Source organism: Nelumbo nucifera, chromosome 5 (genome assembly GCF_055504915.1).
Source record: "Nelumbo nucifera cultivar China Antique chromosome 5, China Antique-T2T, whole genome shotgun sequence".
In the NCBI taxonomy this organism is placed as follows: domain Eukaryota; kingdom Viridiplantae; phylum Streptophyta; class Magnoliopsida; order Proteales; family Nelumbonaceae; genus Nelumbo; species Nelumbo nucifera.
Window position 1 is genome coordinate 32,555,433 of NC_142653.1, and position 11,560 is coordinate 32,566,992.

The following is an 11,560-nucleotide window of genomic DNA, read 5'->3' on the forward strand; positions in this document are numbered from 1 at the left end:
CTTGATAAAATGCACAATTTTAACAACATTGGATGTATTTGAAGATCGAGTAATTTCAGTTTTGCTTATAGTTCTTTACAAGTGAAACAGAATAGAATATACTGCAACGTTGAATTACTTGCACTTATGGTCGTTTTGGCTAGACTTCATTTTGTTGTCCTACCTTACTACTTTTTTAATTGAAATGATCTATGGTAATACAGGTTCAACTATATATGATGCCAAAAAGACATGAAACTGGAAAAACTTAAAACCAATCAATCAACATCATAAAAGTGATAACCAATCAAGTGTGGGTTTTCATCAAAATTCAAGTGGAGACTTGGTTGATCAAAGCTTTTCCGGTATCATAGATTTTTTTCATGAGAACCCTAGCTATGTGTAAAATGGCGAATCTATATCTATATCTATACTATCTATACAAGTATTAATTAAGGTGCAAACGAGAGTATGGAACATTTGTTTGACTAAAATACCCCAACTGTTTATTTTAGTATCTCTCTAATTATAAGGATAGACATATAATTTAAACAACCACTTGTCTCCTTATTCAAATCACTCTCATTAAGTCTTATGTTTAAGGCAATAACTCCCATTAACATTCATTAAATCATATCTTTACTAGAATACCTTTTTTTTAATTTGGTTCCTCTCTAATCGTGAGGCACAAAATGTAATTTGAATTATTACATTTCTCCTCATTCAATTCTCTTTCATTAAATTTTGTATTTAGGGTATGAACCCATTCTTTCATTGAGTCTTATATTAATTAACAATATTAAAAAAATATGTGTAACAAAGAATAATTGTTTTTATTGATGATATAAATAAAATACAAATGTAAAACTAACCCAAAAAATGGAGTTGTTTTCCTATTTGGTGGTCAGCCAACAATTCAACCTTTTGGGTGAAAATGTGTCAACCTTTGATGTCATTGTTAAATAATAAAAATTAAAAAAAAATGAAAATAATACAAGCGTATAAAAAATACAAAAAAATTTGTAAAAACATTTGAACGCAATTCTAATATTGTATATTCATCACATTAAACAAGAAGTGTGACAAATAAGAATATTTTTATAGAGATAAAAATATAAAAAAATATAGACAATTTTAAAAATATATCATTCACTATCACCATCATAAAAAAATTGCTACTGCAAAGTACATGCATACTTACTAGTCTATATAAGAAAGAGGAAAGAGAAGAGGCAATGGTCCTCTCACCATATTGCTTACACTTAGGCATAGCTTTTCTTAGTTCTTACACGATTGAGTTTTCTATATTGAAAGTACCAAAATGATACTTTTTATGTCCATAAATGACCTCTCAGTCCTTTTCGGCCTCCCTACTATAAATGTTTATTTCTTTCCTTTTCAGATAAAAATTCAATGCCAAAATCCATTCTTTCCTAAAAACACTTTCTCTCTCTTACACATACATACACACTCCCTAAAAAGTAATGTATGCTCAATTGCTCTAATTAACCATTTAATCTTTTCAAACCTTCCTTCCCTTTGACCTCTTTCATCATCCCTTCTACTTCCGAGCTCTTTCCAATTGCCATGAACAATGAAAATTTTAATGAAAATTCCAAGCTCTTTCTAATTTAATATAGTTTTGTTTGATGGATTGTGCACTTAATGTGAGCCTTCGGTTATATTTGTCAATTTAATTTTGAAATTATTTTTTTACTTGGTTATTGATCTCATGTTGAGCATATTTTTTGGCATTACAAGGCTACATAATGTGGGGTAACTCATTCCATAAATCTTTAACCCCAACCTTAGTGGCATTGGGATTTGATCGCAAGTCCCACTACAACCAGCCAAAGAACCTACCAATTAAGCCACCATCATGCTAAACAATTGATTTATGTATTTCTCACTATGTATATATAACTTATATAAAAAGGAATAAGTTTGAAGCTCAATAATTAAAAGAAAATTATTTTTCTTCTTTCTATATGTAAAGAACTAGAAATATATGTAACTGTTACTTCATTTTTGTCCTTAAAAATAAATTTTTAAACAGCAGCCCATGTGATCACTGGTCACCACTAATCTTTAAAAACTAAACAAAATATAAAAAATTTTCTAGTAGGCACAATATAGTAAGCACGTTTAATGAGCACTTGATAAAATATTTTGACAACTGTAAAAAGTGATTTTTACTCCTTTATAAGGATAAATTAGGGGTGTTTTAAGGGACAGGTGTTAAAAAATTTTCTAAATGCTCATTAAACATGCTTACAATATTGTGCCTACCTGATCCGAGATGGGAAGGGAGTGGGGATATGCCGTTGACTCTATGGGCGATCATTCTTAGCCCGGCCCGGCCCAGCCCGCAAATTTCTGGGCCCCGTTTGTCTTAGGCCCAGCCGGTATGGGTTCGTCTTAATCCCGGAAATTTGCAGGCTGAACCCGAGCCCAAGCCCGACAAAATGGCTTGACGAAATACAAAACCCTAAGCCGTTCTCTTGAATAAGAATTGCCAAACCCTAATTTTACCCCCTCTTGGCTCTCTGTGCTTGCTTGCGCGACGCGAAGATCCAATCTATCTATCGAACGATCTCGCCGGCAAAATGGTGCTTTTCCGTTTGTCATGTCTTAACTTTCTTGTTTGATTTTCGTAGGCTTTATATGCTGATCTGTCGTTCATGTTACAGAGATTTATGTATTCTTTTGATTGTCTTAGTAATTCGATCTGAGTTCGTTTGAATATTTTCAGTCTCTGGTTGCAAACGAAGATTTCCAACACATTTTGCGTGTTCTGAACACCAATGTGGACGGAAAGCAGAAGATTATGTTCGCCCTTACCTCAATCAAAGGTATTGGGAGGCGATTCGCTAACATCGTCTGCAAGAAGGCCGACGTAGACATGAACAAGAGGTTGGTTTTCACTTGAACTTTATTTGTTTATTTTCCCGTGCTATTTTATCTTTCTATGTATTTTTGTTTTTCTGATTTTTACTAGTTTCGAGCACTTTATTTCTTTCTGTTTATATGCAAATGTTAATGACCTTTTTTTTTTATTTTTTTCGTTGTTATTATTTAACGGGCATCTTTTCTTTTCTTTTCTTTTTTATTTTTTTTTGGGTGGGGTTCTGGTAGTTCATTACAATTTTTATGGTTTGATTTTTTGTTAGAGATTAAGGAAATACTGGCATGGTTTTGTTAGGGCTGGTGAACTGTCCGCAGCAGAGCTTGAGAATCTCATGGTGATTGTTGCGAACCCCCGTCAATTCAAAATCCCAGACTGGTTTTTGAACAGAAAGAAGGATTACAAGGATGGGAGGTATTCTCAGGTGGTGTCAAATGCATTGGACATGAAGTTGAGAGATGATTTGGAGCGTTTGAAGAAGATCAGGTAATTTCTATTTTGCTGTACGGTTATCTACGAGTGAAATGGAATTTATTGCAATGTTGAATTATTTGCACTTATGGTCGTTTTGTCTAGATTGTGTTTTTGTTTTTTTTTTTTCTGCCTTGCTGTTCTTGCAAATTACAATCGGAGCATTTTACTCGGTGATGATTTCTAAACCTCCGGGCATGAAATGGTCTATGATACCCCCGCTACATGTAGGTGGCGCTTCTTGTTGGGTTCTTCAATTTTACTGTAAATTCTAGCTGCTTCCTTGCCAGATTTTTGTAACATAGGACATGATTCCTTCAAGCCTTTTTTTTTTTGCATTATGGCTTTACTGTTTAGTGCCAAGGCATTCTAGCATTTTCTCTTTCTTTTTTTTTTTGAGAAAAGGTAACATATGATTATATTAATAATAGGTCCTGTGTACATTGAGAAGCTGTACAAAAGAAGGCCATCCTCAAAAAAGTATAATCAGAAAACCTATCTTTAAAAACCGTATGTATAGACATTCAACTTTCAAAACTTCTATTGACCAGTTAATGACCTCCGCTTCTTTAGAAGATTGTTTTTCAAAAATCCTCTTTTTCCTTTTTGACCACAGCCCACAGCACTGCCAAAGGGATGGAGTTCCAGCATAATTTTTCTTTTTTAGACATCCCCTGAATCTGCCATTCATCAAACAGAGCTCTAACTGAGGCTGGCATACACCAACTTAGATTCAGAGATTTGAAGAAGTGAGACCAAACTGCAGAACTAAACTTGCAGTGGAGGAAGAGATGCCCGGATGATTCCACTTGCTTATTGCAAAGACAGCACATCCAATCTGACAAAAGATCCCTTTTTTCATCAGCATTTCTTTGGACAAACACCTGTCTAGAATCGACACCCAAACAAAAAACTTGACTTATGGAGAAGCCAAAGTCCCCCAAATTGCCTGACTAGGGAGAGGGGTTTCAGACCTCCCTACTACAAAATTGTAAAATGATTTGACTGAGTATTCTCCTGACTTCGACGATTTCCACACTCTTGAGTCTTGCATCTGAACATCTAGTTGTTGGTCTTGTAACAGATTGAGAAAATCTGCTACCTGCTGAATTTCCCAGTCATTTTCTTAAAACCAGTATTTTAGCCTGCTGCTAGTTATGGTCTTTCATGTTAGTAATATAGAAAATCTCAGTGAACAACATGGCTCTATTATTTAGTACTAAGGTTGCTTCCAATTGCCTTTGGCCTTTTCCCTCTTAAAGCAAGAACTTGAGTGTAGTATCATTATCAAGTTCTATTAGTAAAATCTGATGTTGTCATTGAGATGGACCACTGTTCAAAGTGGAGTACATTTTCTGTTCTCTACCCACTTTCTAACTTCTTTTTCGTTGTTGTGACTTGTATTCTTGTATCATGCATGCTATGCTTTAATGAGTTAAGTCTTGTAAAGTGATAGTAATAGGCTAATAGCATTCTTTCATTTGAAGAACAGGAAAATTTAACTAGAATCTTTAGCCATGTTACCCAGATATGGCAAGGAAACAGATGGGTACCATATCAGATCTGAAATTTACACTAAAAATGAAGCATCCAACACAATATTAGCACCCTTGTACAAGTATCCAGGTATTATAGATAATTAGGTAGTAGAAGTAGATTTGGTATGTCATGTGTGCTCATGTTGACATGTCACCTAGGCAATGGGTTTGGGAATGGTTATTTGAAAATTAAATGTTTATTCTAATAAGCATTCATGAGTGTTTGATGAAAAAACACTTATTTCACACAGTGGTAGTATAGGTATTTTCAAAATGACGTAGCAGGCCAAGACAGACCAGAAACTAACTCAGGAATAAGCACTTATTCAGGCTTATTTCCCAAACGCAAATAAGTGCTTATTGGTATGGTCCCAGCCCAAAACAAGTGCTTATTCAAAATAGTGCTTATTTTTAAGCACTCCCAAACTTAGCCTAGGGTAGTTCCTTAGGTTTCATAGTAATAAATAGGGATCTTTAACTAATAATTACCATAATCCTCATGAAATAAGTATAAACCCCATAACAAAAGATAGAAAATCAGCATATTTATGAGAAGAAAAATAATAAAGGAAAGAAAAATACAAAACATAAGGGTCAAGCCCTTGTTTTGGTCCTAGGAGGAGGAGGAGAAGTCCTATTGATTATTCTTGTGTGTCAATTGGATAACATCTTCAAGTGATTTCTTACTTGTAAGTGAAGGGTTCATGACTATGCGACTGACTTGTGCATCAGTGACAATTCCTAGAATTAGTGATCTAATTCTTCGAGTCCTATTTCTTGTGCATTGATTGAACCCATACAAATAAGAAAATAATAAAAAGAAACTAGTATAAAAATTAATAATATAAATACTATAAACCCACAATATGAATAATTTAGTCTAATAATATCTATTGCACTGTTATTAATAACATAAAATAAAAATATAAAAATATTGCATGATGTCTTACATATAAATATGTAGACGTTTGGGCGAGACAACCCTCCAAGAATGCCTTGTTGCCTAGGTGTCACCTTGACAACTATGATTCTACATTAGGTATAGAAACTAGTATCCTTTATCAAACCACGGCAAATATATCATATTTATACTACACAAAAACAGTACTAAGTACTAACTACTTGTATATTCACCAGCTCTGGCCCATGTAGTGTCTTATCATGCTGGGTCTGTATATGTTTTTTTTTTTTTCAAGTAATGAAACAATACTTCTTTCTCAAAATAAAAAAAAAGTACATTAACTAGTTCTGAACTTGGAATGGGAAGGTTGAAGCTGAAGGAGAGGGGAAATAAGGAAAAAATAAAGCGATTTTTGGGGGGAGTAGGAGAAGGATCAGTGGAGGATCATTGATTTGGTTGATAAAAAAAAGGATCATTGATCTGGTAGTTGGTCTTTTAGGTGTCTTAGTGTTTTCTTTGTAATGTAAGAAGGTAGTGCCTGCCTTTATTTTTTTGGTGAAAGTTGATTTTTTTTTTTGTTTGTTTATTCAAATATTCTGAGTATGGTGGGGTGATAGTTGTTTGTTTTCTTTTTTATGATTCTTTATCACTGCTTCTTGTACCCTATCTTTTTTTTAATGGATTTTTTTCTTTACTGTCAAATAAAAAGGGAAAAAAGATGTTCCCAATTATCAACCTCACAGCCTTGATCATGAAAATAAGGTGATGGATGCTAGTTTATCCTAATTCTTGTCTGTTACTTTTGTGTATGTAAATAGGTCTTTGCAAATAAGTTGGCCTACTCGTTGGCTCAAAAAGGTCTATCTGACTCTGGCTCTTTCTGTTTTGAGTGTCCTAGGTGGTTGGTGATTTTGTGAACCCAGACTTGAATAGTCCTTGTTAGTGGTGTTCCTTCTGTTGTCTTCAATATGTGATCACTTATTTACAAAAAAAAAAACTCAGCCTTAATCCCAATTATTTGAGGCCAACGAATCTTGTCCTGCCATTGTTTACTATCAAGAGCCATGACTTGAATTGGCTCGAGGTTTTTATGTTGGCTGCCGACTTGACACAACCTTCTTTATCTGGGATTGGGGTTGCTGGTGCATAACAACCTATTACTGCTGGAAATTTAGGGTTCCTATCTATGTATTCAACCTTTTTTCCCCATTTGTTCTTAAGCCTTCTTTAGGTGTATCACTGTGTCTTTGTTCTGAGGGACCCCAAAATTGTCAAGAATTTGATGTAATGTCTCATTTTTACTTTACAGTTAATACTTTCCTTCATATAACTCAGCTCAACTCAACCTTAACCGCAAGTATTTGGGTTCGGCCGCTGTTTTCTTTCATGTCTTTACTATGTTTAGTCCATTACTTGGGTTTTGCTTTCCAGTTAACTGCTGCTTTCCTTCATACAATTCAGCTCAACTCCACCTTAATACCGAGTATTGGGGGTTGGCTGATGTTTTCGTCCATGTGTTTACAATGTTTACTTCATTATTTGGTTTTTTACTCCTTATTTTCTATTACGCAGGAACCATCGTGGTCTTAGGCACTACTGGGGTCTTCGTGTCCGTGGCCAACATACCAAGACTACAGGCCGCAGGGGGAAGACTGTTGGTGTTTCCAAGAAGCGTTGAGATTTTTGTTCTAATCTTTATTTTGAATGTCATACTATCTAGGTGATCGGGTGAGGGTTCTGTGTCATGAGTTTTCAAACTGTGATCATTTCTTGAAATTTTGAGATGCTATTTGCTTGTGGTGTAGTGATTGACCATGGAAATACACTAGAATTAGTGATAGGTAACTGTGGATTCATTACTTTAGTACCGTAGGTTATCTTTATTTCTAAGTTTATATTATACATGAAATCTTCCGTTCAACATACTTTCATATTTATTATGTCTGAGTACATTTTTGAATCTACAATAGTTCTTTTTAGTTCCTTCTATTTTTCTTGACCGTAGCCTGTAGGGTTGTGATTTTCATTGCAAGCAAATGGCCAAGGTTTTAGAGTCCTGGATCTTAATGAGCGGCAACCACGGTTCATACTTGAAAGTATCTATACACAGATACGCTAAAATTGCGTATCATCATGTGTTTTGAACGAGTGATACACTTGGATTAAAAGAAAAGGAATTACGTTTCAGGAGTTGAGCCAGAATTCTCTTTGGAAGACCAAGAGAGTTCTGCCAAACTCCATGTATTTAGCGTTTTGGGTATCTTAATACTTCGATTCATTGAACCTTGGGGGCAACGGTAACCAAGAATTTGAATCAGTCAGTGACTGCGAACATATGAATAGGGTGTCCAACCCAAAACCAATCAAATTCGATTAACCATATATTTCGGTTCTATTAGCTGCCCCATCAAATGGTTGCTCACCCCTCCATCAGATTCAAAGGAAAACTAACCAAATGGGAAACAGTCATGGGTCAAAGTTGGAACGGCTCCGATTCTGACGATGACTATTTCTTGTAAAATCAGATTTGATCCTCATAAAACCATGCTCACACTTTGCAGTCTCTTGCAGTTTTGCATTGGCATGAAGAAAAAGCATGATATTCCCAATGCACGGTTTTTAAAGGCTGTGAGAACGGGGATCTTGCGAGCACTCAAGCCCATCTCATTTCTTGTTCACAGTGGAGTTCTCTTCTTAACCTGACATAGATTACCCTTATACGTGGAATCATTTCGTTGGCCTGTTTGAGTGGAAAAAAAAAAAACCCACCTCAATACAAACTTGTGAACCAAAGTGAACTGATGAGTTCAATCCCAACGCTCCGGGTGAGAATTATCAATTATGCACACGGAAAGCCAGCAGCCTCATATGCCACCAAATGTTCTACCAGATAGAAGTTAAGCCATTGGTTGGCCCAAAACAAGCCAGAGGGAACAGCAAACGAATCCATGGCCGGCTTGTCCGTCTCGCCTGTCTTAGTGGCTGGGTCAGCTCTATATCCAGCTATTGGGGTGTCTTGGTTTAACCCAAACAGAGCTTATTACAAGTAGGGAAAAGGAAGAAAGAAACAAGCGAGGCCATTTGATAGACCAAAGTGTCTGTGGTGCATTATTCTTTTTGCAGATGCATTGACGGAAAGGCCCACACACACCCAACGCAAGTGGAGGCTTGGAGGTTGGAGCAACTCTGAGTTACCATAGCATTCTCCTAATACAACAAGCAGAGATATGGGATGGAGAAGTCTGCCATTTAGTGAACAAGAGACTAAGTGATGTCCTCTTTGTTGCAGTAGGCTAGCAGCATGTTCAGGGTCCCAAAACCCCACCTTCCGGACTCCGGCCCTCAATCTTCCAACTTCCACTCTCTCTTCACTTCTTAAATTTCAGTCTGACGTTTCATTCTTCAATGGGGTATTCGTCATTATGTATGCATATGAAAGTTGAAGCAAAGTTCTTAATCCTCCATTCCAGAAGAGTGCAAATCCTCCAATAAAATTCATTCCAACATGATCTCACACTGCACATCTCATACATCGCGGGTTGGAACGTATGGTGTTAGATCAAGTTGATAGAGGGTTGGAACGTGTTTTATTGGCAGAAGGATCCCTATTGCAATCACCTCCTTTGAACTTTTTAACATAATTACACTTAGACCATCTTTATTATAATTTTCTAAATAGAGGCATAAAAATGTCTAAAATACCTATACAATTGCTTTTGACAAAAAATGTTTATTTTTCAAATCTTCTCTTCATATGAAATTTCTAGACCAAACCCTTCTAATCTCTTTTCTGAATTTGATTTATTTTTCAAATTTGCCCTTGATATTAATTGCTCAAAGGTAAAGTTGCAAAATAAGGCTATGTTTGGTTTGAAGAAAAAAGTAGGGAAAAGAAAGGAAAGGGAGGGAAAACTTTACAAACCTTGTATAGATTTCCCTACCTTTCCTTTCCTTTCCCTATCTTTTCCTTCAAACCAAACATGGCCTTAAGTTCTCTATTTTTCGTTGATTATAAAGTTTGTATTGTTTTTTTTAGAAACCAGCCTAACATAGGAATACAAACAGACTGCGTGTAAAGTCTTGTTTACCTTTTTTTTTTTAGATTTGATTTTGTCTTATTTGTTTGCAAGAACTAAAATAAACTAGTACCCACTTTATATAAAAGAAAATGGAGGTTGGAATAGGAGTGTTACTTGTTTAAGAATGAGGTAGGAAGTAACATGATGTAGTTCACTGAGATAGAATCGAAATAGGAGGAAGGTGAAGCAGATTTTACATCAATTTTTTAAATACAAAATTTGCACTGCTAGTGAGTGCAAATGAGACATAAGCACAATTTTTGTATCATGAATGAATTCAAATCAATGTGACAAACAAGAATTTGGATTTAGTCCTTACAAAATTCATCCTCACACCATCCTCACATACCTTACAACCATGCATTGGGAATATCTCCCCATGAATAGAAACATACAAGTTTGGAGATGTTTGTGATGCACAGTTGTAAAGGCTGTAAGGATTGTATGAGGACAGATTTTCTAAGGACAAAATCCAAAATTCCACAAACAAAAATAAAAACTGAACTAGGTTCAAAATTTGTACCCAATTCAAATTTACACTACAAATGATTAAAAGATAAGGCGTGTGTTTTATTCCATTGGTGTTTCATTATAGGTATTTATCAAAATGCTGTCATGTCATCATCAAATCAACATTTAGCCCATCATAATGATCTGTACACGCATAGATATTCACAAAAGCTGGCATTGATTTATGGGCACGCCTGCTGTTGGGGAAGCTTCATTTGCTTCCCCCAACGGTTATGTGTTCATTCACAGTTCTGCTAATGTGACACCTACTTGGCATAAACGGTTGATATCATTACTTTTCTCGGTTTTGAAGACAAATCAAATACAAATGTTTAGTTAATAAATGGAAGCTCTACCAAACACATACAAAGAATCTCTCTTGTTTTATATCAAGCAAAAGATAGCCTTAAAGATGATACTTTACACTAAAACCCAAAAATCCCTTTCCTCATATTTTTCCCTCAAACCAAATACAGCCTAAAGGTTAGATCACACACACACACATGAAAAAGGCCATTTTTGCTTTCAAACTATGATAAATTGCCATTTTAAAGTAAAAACATATGATATTAGAGATAAGGTTCGATTAGACATATAATAACATAATAAGGCCCGCTGATGTGGTATTGTTCAAATCAAAAAATTATGACTTCTTCTTCTTCCCCTACTCTCTCTTCATTTTTTGATTTACTAATTACTATCTTATTAATAATTCGTTCATAAATAATTATTTTCATTAATAATTAATTAATAAAAATAATTATTTTGTTTTTATTCTTTCTGAAATGTGAATAAGTGGGAATTTTGGTGGGATCCACCTGCTATTTTTTCCCTAGAAATTACTTAAATTGAAAGAGCAGATTTTTTTGTTTTTATTAATAATTAATTATTAATAAAAATATTTTTTCTTTTTATTCTTGACCACATCAGCGAGCCTTATTATTTTATTATTTGTCTAACAATACCATCAATGTCTCTAATGTTGCAGATTTTTGCCTTAAATAGCTTTTTCACCATGGTTTGAGGGCAAAAATGGCCTTTTTGAAACTTTAGGGGCCCAAGTAGCCTACTTGCAAAGTTGAAGGGTCATCAGAGCCAAAAATCCTAAATAAAAGACAATCTCTCTCTCTCTCTCTCTCTTGACCCCCTAATGCACATATATCACTAAGGGTATCTG

General features: G+C 35.1%; 1 protein-coding gene across 1 annotated transcript; it reads left to right on the plus strand.

Annotated features, from left to right (window-relative positions):
* Window positions 1-2,447: 2,447 nt before the first annotated feature.
* Window positions 2,448-7,734, plus strand: LOC104599962 (small ribosomal subunit protein uS13z/uS13y/uS13x). Its single transcript, XM_010262720.3, has 4 exons — window positions 2,448-2,588; window positions 2,732-2,892; window positions 3,182-3,370; window positions 7,367-7,734. Exons 1-4 carry the CDS (start codon window positions 2,586-2,588, stop codon window positions 7,470-7,472), a joined length of 459 nt encoding a protein of 152 aa, XP_010261022.1. The 5' UTR covers window positions 2,448-2,585; the 3' UTR covers window positions 7,473-7,734.
* The last annotated feature ends 3,826 nt before the right edge of the window (window positions 7,735-11,560 follow it).

Coding starts and splice junctions, on each gene's coding strand:
- LOC104599962 (XM_010262720.3), top strand. Junction 2,893..3,181: donor GACGTAGACATGAACAAGAG/GTTGGTTTTCAC, acceptor TGGTTTTGTTAG/GGCTGGTGAACTGTCCGCAG. Junction 3,371..7,366: donor GAGCGTTTGAAGAAGATCAG/GTAATTTCTATT, acceptor TCTATTACGCAG/GAACCATCGTGGTCTTAGGC.